General features: G+C 39.3%; 1 protein-coding gene across 2 annotated transcripts in view; it reads left to right on the plus strand.

Annotated features, from left to right (window-relative positions):
• The first annotated feature begins 1,075 nt into the window (after positions 1-1,075).
• IL31RA (interleukin 31 receptor A) overlaps positions 1,076-27,506 on the plus strand; it is a 39,494-nt gene continuing 13,063 nt past the window's right edge. The window contains exons 1-10 of one of the 2 annotated variants that reach the window (XM_009485300.2): positions 1,076-1,114; positions 11,556-11,637; positions 13,697-13,993; positions 15,394-15,514; positions 18,240-18,421; positions 19,847-19,998; positions 23,580-23,745; positions 24,352-24,434; positions 24,985-25,201; positions 26,657-26,839. In XM_009485300.2, the coding sequence (XP_009483575.2) occupies positions 11,586-11,637; positions 13,697-13,993; positions 15,394-15,514; positions 18,240-18,421; positions 19,847-19,998; positions 23,580-23,745; positions 24,352-24,434; positions 24,985-25,201; positions 26,657-26,839 (1,453 nt within the window). In that variant the 5' untranslated portion in view covers positions 1,076-1,114; positions 11,556-11,585. Of the gene's footprint in view, positions 1,115-5,342; positions 5,372-11,555; positions 11,638-13,696; positions 13,994-15,393; positions 15,515-18,239; positions 18,422-19,846; positions 19,999-23,579; positions 23,746-24,351; positions 24,435-24,984; positions 25,202-26,656; positions 26,840-27,506 lie in introns of those variants that run through there. The other variant, XM_075726562.1, reaches the window with a different exon arrangement.

Consider the following 27,506-nt stretch of genomic DNA (forward strand, 5'->3'; position numbering starts at 1 on the left):
GGGTCAGCATCCGCGGCACCCCCGACCCCGCCTGCCCGCCCGCACCCCACCTCCGCCGGGCAGCGGGGGCCCCGCGGCGGCCGGCTGGGCCAGGGGCGGGCGGGGGGTGGCCCCGCTTCGGCCGTGCCCCCTCCCCAGCCCCGCTTCGGCCGTGCCTCCTCCCCAGCCCCGCTTCGGCCGTGCCTCCCCCCAGCCCCGTTTCGGCCGTCCCCCCTCCCCAGCTCCGCACCGGCCGTCCCCCCTCCCCAGTCCCGTTTCGGCCGTGCCCCCCCCCACCCCCGCTTCGGCCGTGCCTCCCCCCCACCCCCGCTTCGGCCGTGCCTCCCCCCCAGCCCCGCACCGGCCGTGCCCCCTCCCCACCCCCGCTTCGGCCGTGCCTCCCCCCCCAGCCCCGCACCGGCCGTGCCTCCCCCCCAGCCCCGCTTCGGCCGTGCCTCCTCCCCAGCCCCGCTTCGGCCGTGCCTCCTCCCCAGCCCCGCTTCGGCCGTGCCTCACCCCAGCCCCGTTTCGGCCGTCCCCCCTCCCCAGCCCCGCACCGGCCGTCCCCCCTCCCCAGTCCCGTTTCGGCCGTGCCTTCCCCCCCCCCCCAGCCCCGCTTCGGCCGTGCCCCCTCCCCACCCCCGCTTCGGCCGTGCCTCCCCCCCAGCCCCGCACCGGCCGTGCCTCCCCCCCCAGCCCCGCACCGGCCGTGCCTCCCTCCCGCCCCCAGCCCCGCACCGGCCGTGCCTCCCTCCCGCCCCCAGCCCCGCCGCGGGCCCCAGGGCGCCGTCCGAGGGAGCCGTGCGGGTCCTCGCTGCCCCCGCCCCGCCGGCTCCTTTTCGGGAGTCTCCCGCCGGGGAGGGGAGGGGAGGGGGGGAGGGCGGGCGGTCAGGGCAGCCGCCCGCCGCGGCACCGTCGCCGTGCCCCGGGCAGCGTGTCCCGCGGGCGGCGGGCCGGAGCCTGACACCGCTCCCCGTCAGTCCTGGCGCCGGGGGCGGTGGTTGCTGTCTTTCAGAATTACAGGAAAAAGTGTGAACTTGCGCTGAGCCTGGTAACTTCCTGGTGTTTTACATCCCTTCGCAGTCGCGGGGAGGCAGCGGTCCCTGCTAAGAGAAACGCCCGTTCTGCAGCTACGGTAAGTGAAAACTGGGCGCTTTTTTCTTTTTCTTTCTTTTTTTTTTTTTTTAAGCAGAGGTCCCGCTACTCTTTTTTTTTTTTTGTAGTATGAAGCCTGGGAAAGTATGAAAGTCTTCCCTGGTGTGTTACTTGAGTGTATCTTTACCGGCAGCGATGCGTGCTTGCATTCACATCTCTCCAGATGTTCATCCCAGAGTTCAGGCAGTGCATGCTTCTGTGTGTCCCTGGGCCAAGCAGCTCCTTTCAGTTTCTTTCTTTCAAGTCCATGAGACAGTAAGAATTGAAACTTCCTATTTAGCTGGTCGCATTTCTCTCTTTTTTGGGAAGAATATGATACAGATGCTTGGCAGCGGTTTTCTTTATGTGTGTAATGGTAAGAGTTAGTTCCTGAAATGTTTGCAATCTGTTCAGCCATCAAACGCAGTAAAGGCTCTTTCCTAATTGCTGGCTGCTTAAATTGTTTGCATTCACTCAAATTTTCTCAAGGTGGCATATCAGCTTTGAATACTCTGGTCCCCTGCTGCTTCTATGCTTACACAGTTTCTGCCTCCTGGGAAAAAATAATTTTGTATTACGTTTGTGTACACATCCATCGTGAGTGTCACCTACACACTCGCATGCTTAAATTGGGGAAGCTGCACTGAACTTCTTATCTGTAATGGACTGTGTGACTGTTGTCTTTTGAATATGATTGCCTTAAATAGTTAAAATCCAACTTCTAGCCTCTATCTGTGAATTAAGACATGGGCAAGAGAATGTTTTCATGTTTGGAAGAAAGATTCCTGTATTGGGCAAAAGAACAGGAACGGTCAGTTCAGATTTTTCTGTCAGATCGAGGCTAATCAGTAACAAAACAGGTCTCAAAAGGGATAAAAATGCGGGGGGAAAAAAAGCTTTAGGTTTATATTGTAGAGGCTACAGTTTTGAACATTAAAGCTATTGATTTTTCTATAATAATCATGTAAGTCTGGTAATTTTTTGCATTATTTGGTGCTTGTAGGGAACATTTTCAATGAATAAAATGCTGTATTGGGAGATCTCAAAATGTAGCTGTTTTTAACAGGTCTATGGAGCCTGGTGTGATGCTACTGTGCCATGTTTCAGCCAGTAGTTTTGACTCAAATACAAAAACATTGTTAGTGAAGTTTGCAGTATAGGTAGTAAGCAAAAAAACCCCAGGATATATAACCTCTACGAGACGATCCAGATTAGCAGGGTGATATGGCAATTGTCTTATGCAGGTCAACACCCAGATAAATGTATTTGGGATCAAAGTATACAGAGGATGCTCAAGAGGACAAAAAACGCATGGGAAGTAGTAAGATAAAGAACATTTTAGATGACTGTGTCCTCTGTTGGGGAAAAAAAGGGCTAATGTTCTGCTTAGATGTACAGTAATGGGAATACCAGGTAAGCGTGTGGTAGTGACCTTATGTGTTCCTATAACAAGGTACATGAGGTGTTTAGCATCCAGCAGTGAAAGGTGGTAAGGAATAGGCGATGGTTAGCTGTGCAGAGGCTTCCCTGTCATGTTACACATTCACTGCATTAATGCAATGGAGACTGTAGCTCATATCTGTAAATCTAGCTCTGACTATTCTGATATTGTGTCCGCACTCAGGAAGAGTGTGAAATACTGGAGAACCTTCAAAAGAGAATGTAAAAAAAAAAAAACAAAGGAAATGGAAAACAGACCTTTTAAAGAGGACAATGTATATTCTTTAGATTTCTATAAAGTTGAGATGAACAAGGAGAAGGATATTTGATAGTGGATGTGTGATTTGTAAGCAAGCTTCTTAATCACTGTGAAAAAGATATGAGATGAAATGGTGTGTAGGTATTGTCTATATTCCAAATTAACTCCTAAAACCAAGAATAAATGATGCAATAGTAGTGTAAGCACAAAAGTATTAGCTGAGTCTATAGTGAGTCTGGGTTTATCATGTTTTCTAGAATATATGATTAAATCTCTTTTTCAGAATAGTGTATTATGTGTATAGGTAAGCTGCTGGGTCACAGTCATCTTTTCTGAGTGATAAGAAAGCATGAAAGCAAGGTTTTGCACTCATTTTGTTCTCTTTCATTCTTGTGTCCGGTGGGAGCACAGGATTGCCTGCAGTGTTCTCTGCATTCTTGTAACACTCGCAGCACACAGTAGGACAGGGATTACAATTATATCCTGTGTTATGGGGCTGTAGCTGATTCCCTGAACAGTCCGGGAAAGTTTTTATTTGCTTTCTTGCAAAACACAGTTTGCTAGCATTATTTAAGTGAACGTGTGTTTTCTGCAACATCTGGAATTGGTCTTGGTTGAAGAGGCAAGGCTGGACAAGGTGAACTAATGCTCTGAAGTAGTACAGAAAATCTTCCTTCTGATTTTCTGACAGGTATGTATTCTGTACAAACTTCGGGTTAAAACCACCCAAATCCAGCAACTGTAAGAGATTTGGATCTGGCCACCCTCTCTCGATGAGAGTTCTGCGTTTCTCTAAAGCTCGATGCATGGATCCTCCTGCCCTCACCATCCATTTTTCTCACCTAGTTGCTTACATGGCAGAGGCATCTTGTTCTCCAGCTTTGAGTGACTGTGCTCAAGGAAGGGGTGCAAAGGCAATCATCCTATCTAATAACGTCATACTAACTGAAAACATCTGACACAAAATCATCTCTCAAAGTAAACTCTTGTAGCCAAAATAGAATTTGTAGTCCCTCAAACACTGAGCCTAAGAAGAAAGTTCCAAGACCAGACCTGTACATGAAGCCTGTTTAAGCCCTAGCTTGACTGTTTGTTATTTTTTTTTTTTTTTTCTCAGTGAAAAAAGAACAAGAAATGACAGTGCTGCTATGAGAGCTGCAGTTCTCTCTGGTAGCATCACCAACATTCAGTTCTAGTGATATTGATGGCCCGCCTTTCTTTTAGTAAGCATTATCAAATTGGATATAATCACATAGTTAAAATGAAAAAAGTAACCAATATGTAAAAATAAAGACATCAAATCTTTTTTTGTGTTTGTAGCTTTAAGTTTTTTCCCTAAAAAATTAAGTTTTTATTATGAGGTATAGTATATTAATTAGCAAACAAATATTTGTTTCGCAGCTTTTTTATCTAGCTGAGCATTTTATACCTTAAGGTATATTTAGCATCTTATTTGTTATGCTTGTTCAGAGAATAATAAATTATTTTCTATTTACTAGATATGGATTATTTTTCTGTATTAGTATCAAGCTGCATTTAGGTGAAAATTGGAATTTAAATACAATGTACAGCATTTTATATTAAAACATAATAATATTCAATATGCTGTTAAATATTGTTCTATAACAAAGGGTTTATCAAAACATGTTTTGCATCTGTAACTCTAGGGTATACTAAACAAAATAACTTATCAGAAGTTATTAACTGAACTGACCTTTCCTGGTCACTCTGTCCTTCAGGATTTTAGAACAAAAGTATCTTATCCTTTTGTACCTATTTTTTTTTTTTTTATTTAGAGACTGAAAGAGGAAAACAGCCTTCCTGCTTTTTCAGTTTCCACTTGATTTGCAGCTTTTAAGTTAACAAGTCGTTGAACTTGATGAATACAGCCTTTGTTTCTATTTTCTTTTTTTGCCCACTATGGCATTTTTAGAACAAGTTTCTGCAGTCAAAAGTGGGCACAGCATTTCAAGGGGCTCTGCTCCACGCTGGTCCTTCAGATGTGTCTGTAAGCTTAGTGGTTTCTGTTTTCTCAATAAATATGTATTGTTTAAATTTATTTAATTTAAGTGGTTTTAGTAGAGTATGATAGCATTATGTTTTAAGGTAGGCTGTCACAATTTCAAATTTAAATAGGTTTATTTTTCAAAAGAAAATGCACCTAAGTCCTGTTTAAATCAGGTTCTATTTAAATGTTAAAATTTTAAATCTTAATTCATCTTGGTCTGAGGTTCAGCTGACTATTTTTAGCTCAGTTAAGGACTGTGGGTTATGAAACCAGTGTGCTCAGGATCTTTCACTACAGTGTCTGTGATTTTTCCCACGGATGAGCTTGTCAGTGCATGATTTATAGGGATTAGAGAGTTGGGAAAAGTCATTAGCTGTCCCTCACATTTACTGCTTCCTCTGGTATGTTTACATGTCATTCTCTTCTCTGACCTATGTAGACAAACCTCCATTTCCCTCTTCTGATGCTCACTGGTGCTCACCCTTGATGGAATCCTGACTAATTGTGGAAGCTGATGCTTCTACACCCTGCTACCTAGGAAGGAGACTGAGGTTTGTATTTGGATCGTTTGCCTGAAATGTCGTCTTTCCCTGTAGGATTTGTGTAAATGCTGGTGGATTTGAATCTTGGGATCTGAAAACTGATGGTTATGGCTTTTCCCCTTGCATCTGTGCATAACGTCGCAGTTGGGTGGCCCAGTGGGGCCGAACGCAGGCTCGGGTTCCTGCGATTCAGCATCACCAGATCTTGTATAGGGCGAGGTCTGTCTCTCCATATGGTAGCTGGCATGGCAGAGCTGTAGCAATTGCTACTAAAGACTAAATGAAAGACAGCAATAGCTATTCAACTTCTTTCCTCTTTCATAGTCATTAGAAAGAGCATCAGTAGCAAAGGATGCCCTGTCAGGTTCCAGCAAAAATGTTAGAAAATCTTGAAGATGACTGGCTAAAGGCATACTGCCTTTCCATTTATAAAAGTACCATGTTCATTCATGGTGTAACAGCTACACTGCATGCAGAAGTATGTGCTCATGTAGTTAAAAACAATCTTAGAATTAGATCTGAATGGAAAAAGCTTTCCTGTCCTGAAATGGGGGAGAAAGGTGATTAAGAGATAGCCCTAAATAGAGTATAGGGAAAAGTTACTTTGGGTAGTTTTTTCACCTGACTTCTTTAAATTTTTAAACCATAGCTCTTCCAAACAAATTTCAAAATGGAAGACCAGCGGTTTCAGTATTGAGAAAGCCTTGTTTCATCAACTATGTTACACAATTTTTTATTTATTTAATGACACCGTCATTGAGATTGTCCCTTCCTGCAAGAAATCTGGCTTCGGTGAATCAATTTTTTAGTTGAAGAAGACAGTTCCGTTCATGCTATTTGTTTAGTCATCAGAATTTAGCTTTTATAGATACCTTTAAGTGACACACTTCTGAACTCATGATGTGACTTTCACTCAGGAATGTTCTTTCATCACTGTCACATGTGCAATCTCTTAAGTAAACAGCCAAAGAGCCAGTTAATCACGTATCAGTATAGTAACAACCACATAAGACATGAGCAGGTTTACAACCTGCTGAGTCACTACCCTGGTCTCTGACATGTAGTAACTAGCAGCTGGCATGCCAAATAACTGGCTTCTAACTGGTGTTGGAGAAAGTGGAAGGAGATGCAACATAGCGTCAGGACTGAAGCAAACTTAACAGCTCACAGCTGGGAAAAAATGTGATGGAGGTCTCTCTCCCCAGTTCTCTCCTCTATTTTGCCAACTTGGATGCCTGTCAAATCATGTAGCAAGTTGCTTACACTTGCTAATATAGCACAAATACATTTTTTGCTTAGTTTTCTGCTATTTTAATGAGTAGAAGTGATTTACTGTGTGATGAGCACTAGAGGAGCACTAGAAGAGGGGGAAAAGGTAGGTACAGGTACATGATGAGGAGCGTTCACTGAGTGTGGATGGGATATTTGGCTGTTTAAGCTTTCTGGTGAGCATGTGGAACTAGAATTTTTCAAAGGCTTGTAACTTGTCATCACAGTCAGATTTGCCATGCCTGATCTTTTAGCACTGTGCTCCGCTGTGGTGGAACGTGTGGTGGTATGTGGTATTTTTGGCACAAGCATAATTCAGAAATGTTTTTATGATTTCCCAATGCTTTTGAGTTCCAAGTCCTTGCTAAAAAAGTGTGGGATTGCTGGAGCTAGTCAAAGGAATGTGATAAAAAAAAATGTTTTCCTTATGCTTGGAAATAGCTGAACTGTTTTGGCTGAAATGCAGCCTCTTTTGTCTCATGTGCCCTCAAAAGTAGTGGACCAGCATATGTAGAATATGAGCAGAAACTGTTAGAGCTTTGCCAAGTTGGAAGTGTTTGATAAATTTAACATGCTTTTTCCCTTTCTTTTTTTTTTTTTTTTTTATATAGCAGGCTGGTCTTTATCACCTTGCTAGAGTTTTTGCACCCTTGAAGTGTTCTATGCTTTAACCAAGGCCATGGTTCCGCTCATACTGTCTTTTAATTTTTCTCACAAACTCTCTGCAAAGATCTATAAAATAATTTCTAAAAGAAACTCCTGCTCCCAGATAAACTCAGTGTCCATGTCAACTCATGGTTGCTTTTTTTTGCACTGGATCTTCTGTTGAAATGGACTGTTAATTTTATTATAAGTATTTCGTAAATTGATTCTTTCCTGGGCTGGAAGAGACTTCGCATGTCGTACCTGGGAGAACCATGATCTTTGTTTCGTTCTTGCTATTAGCTGATTTTTTTTTTTTTTTTTTAGTAGTCCATCAAGTAGGAAAACCTATTAGCACTTTTTGCTTAGAGCAGTGTAATCAAGTTCAATATTGACGGCTGCTCTGTGGTGACACTGCTTTTCTCTCCTTTTGCTCAATTCTTTTGTAGTTGCATGTATTTGAAATGATGCTGCTGCCTATATGATATGGAAACAGTTGTTTCTTGACATACTGTTAACTAATCTTACAGCAATTTTTACTGTTTTTGTTACTGTGTAGTTATGTTTGGTGAATCTAAGGAAGAAGTCAATCACTAGGGGAAATTCTTTAATTAGTGACCCTTGTATTCTATGGTTGATGCAGACAAGTGGAAAGCCTGTGTTTTGAGCTATTGGCTTTATTTCATGAAGTCTTTACAATATAGAATGTGCAGTGAGCTTTTATTACACGTTGCTAGCTGTTAAGTCTACACAAAGGAAAGAACAGCACTTTATGATTTATGTTAAGTGCCTTAAGCTCTTTCCTGTAAACAGTTATATGTATGCTTATCTTCATGTGCCACACAGAAGATTTGGTATTCTCATGAATTAGTATATCCTCCAAGATTAAAGCCACATTCATAGAGCTGTTGCAAAAACATTTTATTTGGCTAAGAAAATAATTTACTTTTTGAAGTTTTTTAAAAAATGCTTATGTCGGTTTAGCATCTGTAACTCATTATTGATTTGTCTTTGGCTTCCCATTCCTCTTCTGTCAGATAGTTTTGATTAGGCATATCATCTTGTAGTGCTCTTGGTTATTTTGCTTGGTTTTGCTGATGTTGATAATCATCTTTGACATGTGTTGGTTTTCTGCAGCTACTAGTCTTGTAGCTAATGAAGTACTGACTACATCAGCGTTTGCCACAGCTGTATAGCAATCATTGGTGTGTGTCCCTATGAAGCTGGCAAAGCCTTTTTTAGAGTCATCATTATGATTTTTCTTTATTTTTGAATGGAACATAGTTTTCTTGTAGCCATCTTTCTTAAGTTTAAAAGTTTCAAAAACTTTCTTAAAGTTTAAAAAAATATAATAAGAACAAACACATACTTTAGTGCTTACAAAATATATTCTTAGCTTTAACAGAGTGGAACTTCTAGTATCTCATCAGCATTGCTATAGACTATATTAGTTCTAAAATTTAAAAATAACTAAGTATTTTTAAATCTACATCTGTTTTTAATTCTGCACCTACTGGTGCAGAATACTTGGAACAATTGCTTAAGGTTCTTTGTTTTTATTGCCATCAGTAGCATAATTTGTCTTTACTGCTTTGCGAATAAGAACTTACACCCTAGGTAATTAAAGTAGTAATAGTTTCTCTTTTAGTAATTGCTTTGTTTCTTGTTGGTACACATCTTGCTACAGCTGTATTTTAGGAGTATGTCACTGGGGAAGTTCCTCCCTCATCTCTCTTTTTATCCCATGTGTCCTTTTCATTTTTTTCTCCTGTTTTGCACTGCCATAGCCTCAAAGTTTATAAAATGCTTCCTGAGACAGACTGAAAATAATGTTTAAGATGAATTCTGGCAGAAACTGAACACAAAGAATTTTTTTACTAAGGTTTTCTCCTTTAGATTACTGTAAAACTTCGTTTTGTAGCAAACCCAAGAAGTTATTGTGGAAAGGACCATAATGTAGGGCAGAACCCCTTCTGCCTATATCCCACCTATAGATCTCTGTCTCAAACAGTGACCTGCTGCACACCTGCTTCCTAGCATTGTCCGAACCTGTGAGAGGAGGAGGTGCTTTGTTTGGTCTGAAAGCTGCTGGTGTACCTGTTCTAGGCAGATGGCACCTGCCTCCCACCTGGAGCCCTCCTGAGGCACAGGTTTGCATGGTTTGTGTGGAGAGCTGAAATTCCAGTAGCTCCTCAGATAAATCTGAAAACCTAATGTGAAACAGGGACCCTAATTAACTGCAGCAATAGTAAGGCCCACCTTTTGCTTATGAACATAGTAGCTAGAGCTACTTGTCCAGTAAGTAGGAATATTGGGCCCTAGGCCCTCATCTGTTGAAGGGGATCTGAAACCTCTGTTTTCTACAGGCGTATCTCCTACTTACTAGCTAAAGGAGTAGTCTGGGTTGCAACATGTTCTGCCCTTCATGTTGGAGTTGGGCTGCTTTACAGACAGGGGTTGTTACAGACAACCTGATGAAGTGTGGGCTGGATGAGCAGGTGGATTGAAAACTGGCTGAATGCACGGGCCCAGAGGGTAGTGATCAGTGGCACAAAGTCTAGTTAGAGGCCAGTGACTAGTGTTGTACCCCAGGGGTCAATACCGGATCCAGTCCTGTTTATCATCTTCGTTAATGATCTGGATGATGGGGCAGAGCATACCTTCAGCAAGTTTGCTGATGACACAAAACTGGGAGGAGTGGCTGATACGCCGGAGGGTCATGCTGCCATCCAGAGGGACCTTGGCAAGCTGGAGAAATGGGCTGCCAGGAACCTCATGAAGTTCAACAAGGAGAAGTGCCAAATCCTGCACCTGGGGAGGAACAACCCCAGACACCAGTACAGGCAGGGGGCTGACCAGCTGGAGGGCAGCTTTGCAGAAAAGGCCCTGAGGGTCCTGGTGGACACCAGGTAGAACATGAGCCAGCAATGTGCCCTTGTGGCAAAGAAGGCTAGCGGCATCCTGTGCTGCGTTAGGAGGAATGTAATCAGCAGGTCAAGGGAGGTGTTCCTTCCCCACGCTTGGAGCACTGGGTCCAGTTCTGGACTCCCCAGTACAAGAGAGACATGGGCATACTGGAGAGAGTCCAATGAATGACCACAACCATGATCAAGGGACTGGAGCACCTGTCGTACGGGAGAAGGCTGAGCGAGCTGGGACTATTCAGCCTGGAGAAAAGAAGGCTCAGGGGGGATCTCGTCAATACCTGAAGGGAGGGTGCAAAGAGGACAGAGCCAGGCTCTTTCCAGTGGTGCCAAGTGACAGAACAAGAGACAGTGACCACAAACTGCAACACAGGAGGTTCCCTCTGAACATCAGGAAACACTTTTTCACTGTGAGGGTGACTGAGCACTGGAGCAGGTTGACCAGGGAGGTTGCAGACTTTCCATCCTTGGAGACCTTCAAAAGCTGTCTGGTCATGCTCCTGGGCTCCTGGCTCTGGGTGTCTGTGCTTGTGCAGAGTGGTTGGACCAGATGACCTCCAGAGATGCCTTCCAACCTCAACCACTCTGTGATTCTGTGAGTGATGACAGCAGCGCTGGAGGCAAGGGGAGTGTTTGATTTCTGTCATTTTTCCCCTGGAGCCCTAGATTCAGCTGTACCTTTAGAAGAAATTCTACTTCTTTGCTTTCTGCCTCCTTACCCCAGAGTTTTGGGTTTTTCTGGCTGCACAGCAGTTCAGTTTCAAAGAGCAAGACAGACAGGGGTGGCTTCCCTTGCCTTTGCAGAGTGTCTTCAAGTCTGGTGCCTGGGACAATTACCTGGCATAAAACCAATGTAAATTCCCCCCCATCTTAGGTGGATAATGACGTGGGACTGTTGCCACTTCCTTAACAATTGTTTTATTAGGTGGTGATGCATGAAACATGCGGATCATTCCTTCTCCTGCAACAGCACTCCTTTTCCAAAGAATTCACTCTAAGTAAATCTGCTCAGAAGGTGGCTAGGCAGGCTGGATTTCAAGTGGGTGTAGATATGTTTCTTACCAATTCTTTATGTGGTTCCTGGAAGGTAAATTACTTAGGTGGATTGGATTGCCCTCAGAAGGATTTCAGGTGCACTTACCTCTCCCTTCTTTATAGGAAACATATACACTTATCTTAGGAAAACCGCATTAAATTTCTCCCATCGTGCAGGAAAGTAACACTTAGATAAAGCAATATGTAACTTGAACGCAAGTGAGAAATTGTGAGTAGCATTATTAACTCTTACACAAATGTGTACAAAGTATTACAGGGGCATCTTTACTTGAAGTATATTATTTGTATTTATTTTATGACAGCATTTCCTGCCCACAGTTACTGAAAAGGAAATGTTCAGCTGTTTGGTTTGGATGTTCGTCCTGCTCTGCAGCTCTATAGCAGGTATGTTTCTTGATTATTAGTACCTGTTTTGCCATAAGAAAGTTTTCCAAAAGGCGACCTTTCCAAATGAAACTTTGAAGAGTTCTGAAAATGAAAAAACTGTATTTTAAAAATAGAAGTTAGTAGGTAATTGACTAAGTAGTGTACAGTATAGAGAGAAAAATTAATTTATGGCACTCTTGATGTCCTCTTGTAGAATGTTAATTGTGATCATGATAACCTGGATTTGTTTTCTTTTTTATTTAAAGTATTTTTTTTTAAAAAAAGTATTTTTAAAACTTACTTTGTTAACTGTTTCCCTGTTGCACAGGATATAGGAGAATCTGCATCTGGAAATCATACCATAGTTCAATTCTAGTTGGGTTGTAAAGGCTGGTAACTTTGGAGATCTGCTGATGGAACAAATTAATGTTTATGTAACATGTGAACACTTAAAATGCAGTTAATACCTGCTGGTTTTGGTATGGTTTAAGTCAAATATTACCTATTCAGAGATTCATACAATGATTACTAATGTTCTGGTTCCTAATTTTTTAAAAGTCACTTAACAATGTGTGATTTGAGGTTTTGTTTGTTTGTTTTTAATGTGGTAGTTCCACAGTCAGTTTAAGCTGGCACAGGTAACTGCTGAAGTTGGAGGAGCAGGTAGTTCCGCACTCCCTATGCCTCTCCTCTCCCTCTCCTTCAGCTGGAGTGCATGTTTGTGTGGCTAATTGGGAAGCAGTGAGGAATCTGATCTGGATGGAGAACGATGTTATTTTTTGCCAAGCTTTTATCTTTCATCTATATCAGTTTCCTTTTGGTTTACTATGCAGGCGGTTCTGGCCCACAAAGTGGATAACAACAGTGAATGATTGGTTGAGGATTAAAAATGCTTCTTGTGACAACAGTGCCACTTTAAACTCATTAAGTTGAATAGTGTAGGTTAGAATAGGAAATCACAAGGACAGATTGGAATAATGACTTTGTGACAATAATTGAAGTCCACATGCAATTTATTGCATACAACTTAACACACAACAGTAATTTATTATATAATGGTATTTGTGTCTTAAATTGGGGATTACATGGAAGAGGAGTGCATATGTTTGTAGAAGCTTGACCAATATATGAAACAGTGCAGGTAATTGCTTACAACTGATATACAGTTAAATTTGTGCAGTACAGTGTAAAATAGCCATTAGTATGACTTTGAAACATGGAAATATTACTTTGAAACAAAAAGGACACAAAAAGAAAGATAGCAATTTACAGCTAATACACTCAAAAAGGAGAGAATTACTAGAAAACAAGGAATAAAGTTTAGTATTTGATTCCCTTTCATTCCTACGTTCTAGCAAAGAAATTCTATCTGTAGAAGTTGGGGTTTTTTTTGGTTTTATTTAAGAGATTTATTTATGAAATTTAGCTTCAAGAAATAAGTAGCAGCAAAAAAAAACCCCAACTAGCTCCTTGCAGGACCCTAATGGGTGATTCTTGCACTGTTTGATAACTTTGTTGCTGAATTCATTCACTCAGCCTGCTTGTGTGTTTTCCTTTTACATGAATTTTGTATACAATTCCTGCACTGTATCTGGGAATATAAATTCTATGAGGGGTAAAAGTACTAATGAGATATTGAAATATATTGCAGCTTGGTTGTAAATTTTAAACTTACCAGTCTGATGCACTTGCTGATATAGTAATTAGTAATGATCATCTAAATGGTATGCATACCTTTTATGTATAGGAATGTTTTTTAAAAACAGATTTAAAAGACAAGAGTCTCTTTTCTACATTTTCAGCTATTAAAAAACATTTGAGTTGAAATTTCTCCATTATTTCTGGGGAGGTGTAGAAGCATCATTCTTATATAATACCTATGGTAATATAGTAATTAATGTGAACTGAGTTTCCAAACAGCAATATCTGATTCAGGTGAGTAACTGAGCATTTTATTTGAACTCCATATGAAAAAAATCTAATTAAATCACCTGTAGACAACAAAATAAGTTATCAGTTTTCCACTGGCATTTGAAAAGTTATTAGGTTATGTGATATCTTTTGATTTTGTTTTTAGATGAAAACTCTATCAGAGATGCTGACATTTTTCCTTCATCTCCTGAAATTGAAAGAGGATCCACCCTGAAACTATTTTGTGTTCTTGGAAAACACTACACACCTCACAGAAATGCAAGCCACATCATCTGGAAATTGAATCATGAATTGATTGCTCAGGAAAACTATAACATTGTGAACGAGACTGTATCTAGTATAACCATCCATAATTTCACTTACAGCAAAGCTCATGTGAAATGTTTCACTAAGTACTTGGGCAAGGAACAACTTTTGGTTCACACTGAAGTTAAATCTGGCTGTAAGTAGAAATATGGAAAAATTAATTTTAACATTTTTTTAAAACTTACTGTAAAAATATTACTTTTAAAACAACTTTTTTTTTTTTTTGCTTGTGGCATTGTAAGACATCTGTATTCAAGTATCTCCTTTTTTTCTGAAATAAAGCATGAAATTGCAGGCATTCGTTGCTGACACTGGTCCATAACCTCTCTAACCCTGACTTTTGGCCAGCTGAAGTGAGTGGAGGCTTTCTGTTGAGTACAGAGGATACTGGGTATTTCCCTTTGGTTATGTCTTTTGTGTAGCCTAGCCAACTTTAGCTTTCTCCAGGGAGGACTTCCTCTCTAATCCTCTATTCCAAAAAAGTTATAATTACAATCTGTTATGGAGAAGGTTACAGGATAAATATGTATACAAATTCTCTAATTTATTGAACAGATTAAGTCCAGATTATACTAATGTATGCCTGTGGGTCCCATTCTAGTAAAGAAGCAATAAATGCAGAAAAACACATCTGTGGAATAAAACCAGCAGAAGGTATTGCCTGTCTGCAAAGCTTAGTGTGCCACAAGCTTGTCAATAAAAGAAAAATCTTTTGAGTTTTATATTAGGTGGCACAGAAAAGTACTATTTCGGAGAGAGGGCTTTTTCAACGAGTTTATTTCACTGGGCACAGTTGTCTTCCTTTCAACTCCAGTTTCATCTGTCAAGTGAAGTCATCTGGCTTTAACGAAGAAGTCTGTGAGGATGTTACATTTTTTTGGATGACTTCAGACTACAGAGATTGCAGAGGACTGTTTCCTTTGTGCTATCTTGCTTATAAGATAAAGAGAGCCCAGAATTAGCCATGTCCTCACGGTCTTATAGATATGTTTCCCAGGAAGTTATCTTCTGCACTCTGAGGTCGTGCAGGCTCCTCAGATTAGGCATTTTCATAGGGTATGTGGTTAGACATTCTGGGAAGGAACCAACAGGAGTTTTATCTTTCAGAGAATGCCTTTTCCTGAACTTCTGTGCTGTTTCTTTTTTTTTCTTCTTACTCTCTGGACTGGCCTTGAGCCACAGGCGTGTGGTGGGGGGTATACTTAGAGGTTCAGGACAATGTACGTAGTGGTTTGATGTAATGGTTTGATGTAAGAGAGTTAATGAGTTACTGCAAAAATATCTTCAGGCCCACTTAGTTAAGTACTTCCGAGAAGCAGTTGGAGAAAATCTCCCTGTCTCCCAGGGAAAGAAAAAGTGGTTTTGGTTTTATAAGGAGTTTTGAGGACAGTAAGAAATTATAAAATGAAGTGCTGTGCAAGACATGTAGTGCAATTTGCCATAATCTGCTTTTTGACCAACAAAATCAGTTGTACATTGAAGTTACTTATTTTTCCTGGACTCTTTCCCCCCCTGCCCCAACTTTTGTCATTGTAGTTCCACCGAGCACACCAGGAAATATTTCTTGCATTTATTACTTTGATGCTGAACTGACCTGCACCTGGACTTCTGGAAGAGAAACAAATCTTATGACAAACTACACTCTTTACCGAAAAACGTAAGTATTGGGAAGTGGGTTGCTGGGGTGAGGCACCAGCTCTCTTTCCCTCATTATCCTGACATGTCTTTAAAGAAAACCTGGAAACATCATGGAGTTAAGAGTCATGGCAATTCCTCAGTAAATTCAATTATTCTGGGGTTGGTAATGGTTGAAAAAAGTTATAATCTGATACCTTTTTAGTACCCTGTATAAAGGAAATTAGCATTCTCAACCCAATATTCAGTAGACAAACATTTACATCAGAATTGATATTCAGTTGTTTCCTTGAAGTAACATTACTAATTAGATCAAAAGCTGAGTGAGCCTAGGTACAAATGGAGAATGGAGGCACTTTGTGAGAGTGTTACGCAGAAGCTTTCTGTGTTACTGACTATCCTTGTTTTGGATGGGTAAAAAAGATTAGTTCCTCCTCTACTCTAAACAATTCCCAGTTAAGCCTCTCTTATTCTGCTTGACACCAGTAGGGTTTAACCTACGGACCTTTGGAGTCATAAGGTTTCAGTGAAAGAATCCAGAGTTAATTGTCTTTTTTGGATCACTCGCATGTGGGTATTTGTATTTACAGATCCAAATTATGTAGTCTCATGCTTTTTAGTGTTTTTTGACCCCATTATAGAAGCATAAATACTTGATTCTTTCAACTTCTGTTAATTTTTAATATTGTTTAGGAGCTTGCTTTTTTATAAGTTAGTGTGAAAATGGTGACATCAGTGGTGTTCCAAGGCAGATCTCAGATACAGTTTTGAAGGCGATAGCACAGATGTTGTCCCAAATTTACTTGTCAATCTGTTGTTCATAATAGTGCTGTTTGTAGTGCTCTTTTTCTGCCTAATCAAGACTCTAGGTAATATGATTTTATGGAGAGTTTTCTAAAATGTCTAAAATTATTCTTGAAAACTGGAAGGAATTCAGACTCCAAAGGAGACATTTTCTTGTAAGTTATGCTAGTGTATGGTATCTTTTTTTATTTAAATGGTAAGGCAGGAGAACATGTTCAGTTTTAACTCGGGTTTAGGCTTGACATTTTAGGCTTCCACATTCATTAGGTGGAACTTTCTTGCTCCTTCTGGTATTTCTACATTTTATAACTTAGCTGAGTTTGTGAAACCATGAACTAGAACAGCTATTGAAAGTAAGTTTCACTATTGTTCCTTCCTGTACCAGCACAAATTCTTCTTTAACCACACAGTGAATTGGATTGCAGAACTATTTCCAGTAAAATCTAACCATTAATTTTAATCCAGATAACTCCCCAGCTGAGTTTACCATATGACTACAAAAGCACTGGTACAAGGGGGCAGAGAGCTGTGGGTGGAAACAAACAGCTAGGCATGTTAGGGAAGGTAGGACTGCTTCATTTCGCAGCAGTGCAGGATTACACTAGCTTAAAAATGTTCATGAAATACCAGCCTCAGACTGTCTTTTGAGTTACGTGAATGATCTGCTTGATTACTGCATAACATGAAATATTTAACACAGGCTGCACATATGAGGTTTTATTTGTTGAAGAATTTATCTGTGGGTTGGTAAAATGAAACAAATTTTGTTAGTTTTGCATCCCACACTACTTATTATGAAAGTATATGCTGTAAAGACAGCATATTATCAGTATGTTCTTTCAGGAAAACTTGTCAAATTTCTATTACCTTGTAACAGCTTGGCAGTGGTACAGTTTGGCTTTTTTCTATATTTAAAAGATGAATAAAAGCTTGTTACCACATAGTTCCATGTGGCATTGTCGTGGTTTAGCCCCAGCCAGCGACTAAGCACCACGCAGCCACTCGCTCACTCCCCCTGCCCCGGTGGGATGGGGGAGAGAATCGGAGGAGTAAGAGTGAGAAACACTCCTGGGTTGACATAAGAACAGTTTAATAATGGAAACAAAATAAAGTACAATACTAGTAGTAATAATAACAATATAAAAATAATAATAATAATAATATACCAAGCAAGCGATGCACAATGCAATTGCTCACCACCCACCAACCGATACCCAGACAGTTCCCGAGCAGCAATCGCTGCTCCCCGGCCAACCCCCCCCAGTTTCTATACTGAGCATGACAACATATGGTATGGAATAGCCCTTTGGCCAGCTTGGATCAACTATTCTGGCTGTGCCCCCTCCCAGTTTCTTGTGCAGCTGGCAGAGCATGGGAAGCTGAGAAGTCCTTGACTAGCATAAGCAGTACTCAGCAACAACTAAAACATCAGTGTGTTATCAACATTCTTCTCCTACTAAATCCAAAACACAGCACTGTGCCTGCTACTAGGAAGAAAATTAACTCTATCCCAGCCGAAACCAGGACAGGCATGTGTTACTAGCTCTATCTATCTATCTGTATTTTTAAAGGAGTTCTTGTGTGGAGTTACATGATTTCACTTCTCTTTGAGATTTTAATCTAAAATAATAATAGCACGTGGATCTTCTATTAAGGCATTTTTACTCTTCATTGCTGCTTCTGGAAAGTTGTCTTACTAATTGCAATTAAAACTAATTGAGTCTGTGCAGGCTATTTATATGCATTTGCAGGAGCAGTGCAATTAGGAAAGAGTATTCGTTGGAACAAACATATCATCTAAGGACATGTTCACTGGTAAAAATGTCCTGCAACCTCAAAAACACATAAATAATAATTAAATAATAACCCAACAATCAGTTTGAGTTATTCTAAGAAAACCGTCTAATTTCTAACTCCTTTTATTTTTCTCTTTTGTTTTTTAGGATGACAGTAGGAGGGGTGACTCTCCCAAACTCAGTGAAGTCCTGCCAAAACAAAACAGAGTCATGTTCATTTTATTATCCAGATACTCCGTATAGTAGTTCTTTTTGTTTTCAGGTGAAAGCTGAAAATGTTCTGGGTGAAGCCTTGTCAGATTGTGTTCCTATACCTATGGAAAAAATAGGTAATTAAAAAAAAAAAAAAAGAGTTAAATAAAGAAAAAGCAGTGTATATTGAGCTGACTGCACCCTTTCCAGTTCTCTTTCCCTCCCTATAGCATACAGGTTAGAGAACTCTGAAATAAATTGTGTAATCAAAGTTGGTTTACACAGAAGAAAATAATGATATTTTTTCAGTATGATAGTTTTGAAACTATTATTTGGATTTCATTTGGTTTTAAATTGGTTTCAGTTTTGAAATGCCATCATTTTAATTGTTAGCTAAAATTACGAAGTCTCTTAAATTACATTTATGGTTTGATAAAATGTTTCATCCTTCCCAATTTTTTTTTCATCAAAATTTGGATGCTTCCAATTTAGTTGAAGCAAGTCTCATTATATTTTAATTGGTGGCCTTTCCATGTAAAATTCTTTGAAATGGTTGGTGGTACAGCAGCAATTATCAGCAATTTCTTGGTCTTATTGAGAGGTGGTGAAAAATGATAGTGTGTTGTGTTCACACTATGAAACTACAACAATATTTTTTTAAGCTAATGCCTGGCATATCCATTCTAAATGACTAAGTTTTTAATTTTTAACAAGTAAAGGCCATATACTAAAACTTTTTGTCAAACTAAGTGGTACTTGGACTGTACTTTTGTATTTTTGAGTGGTACTAGATGTCAGTGCAATATCTGGCTGTAAATGAATAGCAATATTATAATTTCTCCAGATCCGCCCATCATTTACTCTGCTATTATACTTTCTGGTTAGGAATGCTTAAAAAAACCCCTGTTCTGTGATTCCCAGGAGCAATAACAATATTTTGTCTACCTTTTCTTCCTCTGTGCTGTGCTGCATTTTCCTCTGTTCATTTTGGTGTAGTTAATCAACAACCCCTTTAACTGAGTATTTTTGGGGCAGCACTCCATCAGCCCTCCAGCTATATGCTCCTTTACTCCCTGTGTTCAGAACTGCTGTGGCTCCTCAATACTTTCCACATGCTCTGTACCAGCCACCTCTTTTCTCAGTGCTAATCCATTCTTTTCCCATCGTCTCCTTCACACTTCTCTCCCCCTCAAATCCTTTTTAGCTGAGTTCTTCCCTCAACTGCAGTTTGGACTTGACTTTGGCATCCCAGCTCTGCTTCGTTTCTTTTCCCTGCTGTTGTCTCTGAGTAGTATTCTTCAGGGCTGATACAGATGAAAGAAATCTGCACATCTGTTTGAGAGCGGGTTTGTCAGCATTAAATCAGTTGTGTGCAGTCTCTCTTATAGCTGACTTCCCATATGTAGAGTTATGTCTATAAAATAGACCATCATGTGAATACTCTGATAGGTTGTACATTATGGGGATAATAATTAAACTTCTTGGAACACACATAGATGGAGGAATTCTGAACTGTTATAGAAGCGTTTCCCCATGTTAATGTTTTTGTTTCTCCATTCTAGAGAAATTTCGGCCTCCTGTAATACGTTCAGTTGAAAAAATCACTGGTATAAAGCAGTTGCTTACAGTAACCTGGGATATGCCTGAGAATATTCTCCCTTCACAAGGTTTCATTTGTGAGGTTCAATACAGAAACATGTATTCAAACTCTTTGGTAAGCTACATAAATTTTCTTCTGAATGTTAGCTTATTTGTGACTGATTTCTTAATGTTATAAAACGCTAAATAGAAAAAAGGCAACAAGTAGCTGGAAATAATGATTAAAACCTTGTTATTTTAGTGGAGCATAATTAGGTATGCATGATCTTAAGATCCTTGTAATTAGGTATGCATGTTCTTACGATCATTGTTTTATTGTCTAGGATTAATTGTTCTCTTCCTTTTGGTCACCATCTGTTTTGGTACATAATATATTGTCTGAATACATTTCTGTGAAAGCTAAGGTGTGACCTTAGGCTGTGGGATTACACACACAGTCAGTCAAAATATTTTATTTTCCTGTGCGTTCTGGTGATGCAAACAGTATTTGCTCCCAATCACAATAGTTGAATCAGATTAAGACAGACTAATGATACCTTAATTTTCAAGTGAATTAAAGTATAAATTTTGCAAGATGGAAAATAAGACAAGTTATTTTTCTGAGTTTGTCTTTCTGACACTTAGATGGAACTGTTAGAGAAAAAAACAGTATTCAGATGGCCTATTCCAATGCTCCTCAGTACGGAAGTGATTCTGTTTGCAGTCTTACTGTTTCCTCTTTCAAATTTGAGAATGGACCAGGTTGCTTGTCTTGGTTTTTTTAGTTCATTAAACTGAGATGTTTGCCTTGACCGTACTATTTTATACTTTAAATGTGAAATTCTGGGAGAGAAGAATTCATCAGGGTAACTAATAGTGTTCCTCAGAGCTTTAAAAAAGTTCCTGATACTAAAGATGTTTCTAATTAGCATCCTCCTCACATTCTCATGGCAAGCATCTTTACTCTAGATGTGACATATGAGTTGCTGGATTCAGGATATAATACTCGGGATGGTCTGATGGACAGGATGGTTCAGGTCCACTAGGGATATTAGAAACTAAACTAGTATTTATTTAAAAGACCCGTTCAAGATGTTTATCCCTTTGGAGTCGAGACACTGGTGTCCTTGTGATGCTTACATGCATACGAGATCCTTCCCAAATGTTGAAAATATTAATGTTTTTGCCAAGTTACAGCGTTATTGTGTATTGTGTCTATTTGTCAGATGCATAAGAAATCACCTGCCTACGTTTTCACTGACAAACACAGTCTACATCCACTTTCTTCCTCAGAACTTACCTGCATTTTTCCACAGACAGTTTAGAGAAAAAAATAGCAGCTGTGATCATGTCGTGGTTTAGCCCCAGCCAGCAACTAAGCACCACGCAGCCGCTAGCTCACTCCCCCTACCCCGATGGGATGGGGGAGAGAATCGGAGGAGTAAGAGTGAGAAACACTCCTGGGTTGACATAAGAACAGTTTAATAATGGAAATAAAGTAAAATAGTAATGCTAATAGTAACAGTATGATAATGATACACGAAGCAAGCGATGCACAATGCAATTGCTCACCACCCGCCGACCGATACCCAGACAGTTCCCGAGCAGCGATCGCTGCTCCCTGGCCACCCCCCCACCAGTTTCTATACTGAGCATGACGTCATATGGTATGGAATAGCCCTTTGGTCAGTTTGGATCAACTATTCTGGCTGTGACCCCTCCCAGTTTCTTGTGCACCTGGCAGAGCATGGGAAGCTGAAAAGTCCTTGACTAGCATAAGCAGTACTTAGCAACAACTAAAAACATCAGTGTGTTATCAACATTCTTCTCCTACTAAATCCAAAACACAGCACTATGCCTGCTGCTAGGAAGAAAATTAACTCTATCCCAGCCGAAACCAGGACAGATCAGTAAAGACAAGAATCCAGTGAGTTTAGTTCTGTAGTATCTTAGACAGGCATGATTCAGTTTTGTCTGTAGCCAATCCAATGGCAATTGCCAAGAAAGACAGCCTCAAACCATCAGTTAGACATAGGAGCTAGTTTTCTGTCAGCACATACATGCAAAAAAAAAAAAAAATTCTTTGAGCAAATGACAGATATTTTCTTGACCTTCTAAGTCTTCCTACCAAAACAATCAAATAGTTTGCTGTGAACTGTTTTTACTAAGTGAAAAACAGATGACCTATCTTTCTACTTGCATATACTAAATTTCTAATTATAATTAAATATTGTTAACAGCCTTTTGGCAAGTAACTAAAAGCTAGTCTGGGGTGTCTGCAATTCTATGTCAGGTTCTGCAGGAGGCTGATAATAGTTTTGACGCCCTTTTTATTGCAGGTTGGCTAAAGAGTCTGTGACCTAGCAGTGGTTTGTACATCCCTGAATTCATTCTCATAGAAGCAGATTTCTATTTTTGACAATGAGTTTCTTGAGATCAGAATGGACTAAAATTTTCAGTTTCATTAGGCAGTGCACTTCCCATTATGGTGTTCAAAGGAGTGGGTGTCTGCATTTTGTATTGTTATAGTTTGATTCACTTTTCAGTGGAAGGTTCAACTGGTGGAAGACAAGAATTTCTTCACAGGTTTTTGGCCCTGCTGTTGTAAATCTACATGACATTACTACTTCAATTTGGCTTCCAAGAGGAAATCTTCCTTATTCTAAAACTTACCTTTGCTGACCTTCTTAGAATTTAGCTAGCTTGTACGTTTATTTTAGCATGTTTCTGTTGCAGTCATCTGAAAGTTGGGAGGAGGAGAGTTTTTAATTATTGATTAATTTTTGCAATTTGGAAGAGAAGACATAACGTTGGGTAGTGATTATATCAATCCTTCTGTACACAAATGCTTAAATCCTATAGTTCCTGTTGTTTTCTTCTACTTCCCCTTGTCAGTCCAGTTGTGTTGATGCATCAACTCCAATTCCTGGTTTTCATGTCTTCTTTCATCTTTTGTTTTGGAGCAATAATCTAGCTTCTGACTTCCATCAGTGAGATGTGAGTGGGCTCCTTATAAGACAAGGAAATTACTCACCTTGTCATTACTTTGCCAAGAAGATACTTGTCTTCCTTCACCACTTAAAGGCTCCATCTTCTTTTTTTTCTCTTGGTACCAGAATTTTCTGTGTTTTCATTGGTCTTTTCATTTTAATCATATGCTGATAATCTTTGGGATGACCTACAGCCATGCTGTCATATGGCTAAGATCTCGAAGACCCTGTAACTCACAAAACAAAAAAAAAAAAAACCAAACCAAGAAAGGAAACAAGTACACAGCTGGCTCACAAGCTGCAGGTGATCACTGCTTCCCCAGGGATGCTTCTGCTGTGAGGTGGGGATGTATCCACGACATTATGGTGATACTAGCTTTAGCAATACTGAGTTGCTTCCTACCAGTGGGAACTGCAGTCATCCAGCACCACCTGTGCCAGCACAGCTGCTCTAGATTCGCATGTGAGCTGCACGCAGTTCAAGCCACAGGTCGGTCAGTACAGACCTAGTTTTGGCTCAAGTTTTTCAATCAAACCCTGGAGTTTTAGAGGAAGAATGAAGATGCTACACAGAAAAATGAAATATGAAACAAGTAATTTTGAGTGTCAGAGGAGTGAGGTGGGAAACATGAAGACTGCACCCTTTATGGTTTTTTTTTTTTTTAAAAAGTGTATATTTGCATGCAATTTTATAGCAAATAATTTTTGTTCATGTATCTACTTTCAGGAATTTGTCACTGTCCAACTGAATTCTGCAGAGAAAACAGGATCATATAATCTCACAGGTCTGTGGGACTCCACAGAATATTCAGTTGCCATTCGGTGTATCAGTTCTGCGTCAATATTCTGGAGTGAATGGAGTAGAGAGGAAACAGCAAGCACAGAAGAGAAAGGTAGGCTATTTAGTACATTTTTCTTTGGTTATACTTTGGGGCATTAGGATTTAATAATGGAAAACTATTTTCAGCATATTCTCAGTCTACTGAATTCAGAATTCCATTGTTTAAACAGCACATGTATTTTGTATAAATACAGAAGAGGGAAAACTGAAAGACAAGAGCGAGGAGTGGAGGAGATTTGAAAGGTGATACAAACAACATAGGGCTAAGGCAGAAAATGGGTGAATAGATAGACAGTGAAGAGAGGAAAAATCAAGAGTGTAGACGGAGAGTGAACATTGCTAAGTAGGATAGTAGCAGCAATGTAGTGTAACAAGTATGTCCAGTAAAATGACCTATAAGCAGAGAAATTAAATTACCAGTTATAAAACAACACTAGAAAATCTCCTCTAGAACTTAACAAATAAAAGAAAGCAGAAGGAAAATTATGGAAAGAGAAAAGCTGTACTAATTAGGGAAAAAAGGCACATTACACAAGGGAAAACTTTTAGTAAGTTGCTCTCAGACTGTATTTTTGAAACCTTTTGGTTGTTTTTACCATATTACACTATCTTTTTAATATAACAACAAATTTCAAGATATTTTTGTGTCTTTAAATAGCTCCTTCAGAAAAAGTGGATTTGTGGAGGGTAATTGGGTCTTCACACTCAGATGGAAGTAGACCTGTACATCTTATGTGGAAGGTATATACTCTTTGTGAATTGATAATCATATTGGTATCCTGCAGCTGATGTTGCATTGAACTATTTTAGTGTTTTAGGGCATATAACTGCCAGGGGGTTTTGCTGTCATCAGAAAAAAACCTCACGGAACTAAAGCAGAATTGAAAAGGCTTTTATTTACTGAACGGTAGGTGAATAGAGTTTTGTAATCTGTGCAGAAAGGAAGGGTTTAATTGTGTTCAGATCACTGGAAAATCTGATTGAAAGTTCGTACAACTGCTCTTAAACAATATGGCTTAGCAAAGCTGTGTTTAAATTCACTTTAATCTTCTAGAAGAGTGACCAGAGGCTTTTTGCATTTCAAATCTCAGTATTTGACTTTTGAACCTTTCCTTTAATGTAATTGTTGCAGCTGACTGTCCTGAAGATGAGACTGAAGAAAGTACCTTGCTTTTCTAAATATAGTATAATAGTTTTGTAATTTGATCTGGACTCTTTAATATAGTATATACTTTTGATTATACAAATAACACTGTGAAACACTTACTTACTGCATATTTTTTTTTAATAGCCATTAAACAGCTTTCCACCCTCTGGGAGAATTCTAGGCTACAAAATACAGTATTTTGCAGAAAACAATTCTGCACTTAAAATGACAAACATCTCTCCTGACAAGAAAATTACTTTACTTTTAAATGAAGATGCATATATAATATCTATTACTGCCTATAACTCTGCTGGAAATTCTCCTGAAGCTATTTTGAGGATTCCATCCACTGATGAAAAAAGTAAGATTTCTCAATATCGTGATATATTTTTCTCATTAACAAAAAAATGATCTTCCTGACATCTGTTTAAGTTCTGTTGTATTGGAAGCAAAATTGTGCTAAGAACTTTTGTCATAGTTCTATATGTATAGAATTGTATTATGTGCAAAGCTGTGTAGTCCATTACTTTTTACTAGAACAATATTATCTGGTTGTCATATTTTGCTATCACATACCATGTTTTTGTTATAGACAATTATTTTTGGGGTTTTTGTTTTGAGATATAGTTGTTAAGATATCAGCACTTTCTGGTGTCTTACTAGAATTTCTATTTTATTACTTTCTGAGGGTTTTTTGGTTTTGTTTTTTTAACCTTGGACCTCCCAAATAAATTTATAGAGTCCCACCCAATTCTGTCTCATCCTCTACTAGGTCATAAAATTTGTTACCACAGGGCATTATTGCAGTGCATTTAACAACATCATTCAAAGATGTGTTTAATAGAAGTCCCTAAGATACATCAATGGAAGCAGAGAGAGAAAAATATTGTATTTATTCTCATTTCATATGCATTTCCAAAGTACTCTCTCCCACCCACTGCTGGGGTCAGGAAGCTGGTCTGCTCTAGCACAATACTGTGTTCTTTGTCTCTTACACTTAATTCTGCTCTCAGAATTATATCTCTGTAAGCCTTTTTTGCAACATCCTGCTGCCTACCCATGATCTGAAAGAGAGGTTCCATTTGACACACTTAGGTCACTTCTCCTACATCAGTTGTTCATGAAATAAGCGCAACTGTCCCCCTAGAATTGCTCAATAAAATTCCACTCTAATCAGAAAACTGGATATGTAGACATGATATCATCTTGTCCTGGAGGTTGCTGACTACCTCTCTATCCACTTCTGTATCCCACAATAAATGTTTTTCTGATTTTTTTCCATGTTGTGATATGCTTTTTTTCCCCCTACATACATCTCTTTTCCCTCTGCTTCGCCAGGTTGGGTTTTCACTCTGACTTTCATTACCTTTGTTCTGCAGGTTGACGGTTCATTTTTGCTTCACTTCATTCATGACCTTGCTGACTTGATTTACTGTTTTCCTATTGCCTTTGTCATATCATCAAAACTTGCCTATCTGCACTATCTGTAAAATTGGTAGTAAATTGGTTTGTAAAATTTAGATCCTAAAAGAGAAGCTGGTCTTTGATTCTGTATGTGTAAATCTTGAGTGTATCATCTCCTCAATCCCCACCCCACCCCTTTTCATTGTAATGATTCTTATATGCTTCATTTTAAAGTATTTTGAGTACATGCATGTGAACGTAGGTATAAAGGAACTTTTAAAACTTTTTTTTTAATCCTTACTAAGTCCCATGCTCTTCTAAAGAAGCAATCTCAGCTTGCTAAAATTAAATTGTTTTCTTACTGCAGTTTTTATGAGGATGGAATTGCTGACATTTTCTGTTAAATTTTTAGCTTCTCAGGTTATTGAAACAGTGAAGACCTTTACAACAAATGAAGAAGTGGTTGTGGAATGGATAGCCTCTGAACCAGAAATAACCGAATATGTAGTTGAGTGGTATGAGGAATTGGAGACAGATCCTTTTGGTAGATCATGGCAATATGTATCAAATTCTACATACTGGAAAACTAACAAAAGTATGTTCATTTATCAGTTACCACTGTAACAGTGTACAGATATATAGATGTATTTATGTATATTTATTTATAGGTAGACCAGAAAGAACAAACAAGGGTGAACTTTCCTCTGACCATTTTAAAAATAACAGTATTATTACATGCCTTATTGAAATCTTTGCATGTAATTTATTAGCAGTTTTAACTCTCTCAGATTTTCATACAACATGCAAGATGGTGTTTGCTGCCATGTAAGATTAGGCTACGGATTTCATGTTTAAACACTGCTGTGGCTTGATCTTATGCCATGAATCTTCCAGCAGGGAGGCCTATGACAGATGTACACTATTTTAACAGAGAAATCTAGAACCAAAAAAATGAATTTGAAGGTGGGAAAAGATCATGTGCCTTTCATGTGTGTTAGAGAGAGAGCAAGAAACCTGAAACAGGATTTGAGGGAGATTTCTACCTTAAAATAAGCAAGTGGAGCGATTGGTCAGTCTGGCATGTTAAGTATCACATAATCATATTTGTATTATGACCTAAGGCATTTCTAAGAGGTGTCAGTGGCCTTATGATGCACGGACAAATAGATGAGGATCTGCACACTTTTTTGAGACTAATTTTTTTTTTAACAGCTAATCTCTCTAAGTAGTAATGTTTTGGCTATGTCTATGTAGCTTCAGTG

This window comes from Pelecanus crispus, chromosome Z (assembly GCF_030463565.1).
Source record: "Pelecanus crispus isolate bPelCri1 chromosome Z, bPelCri1.pri, whole genome shotgun sequence".
NCBI lineage: Eukaryota > Metazoa > Chordata > Aves > Pelecaniformes > Pelecanidae > Pelecanus > Pelecanus crispus.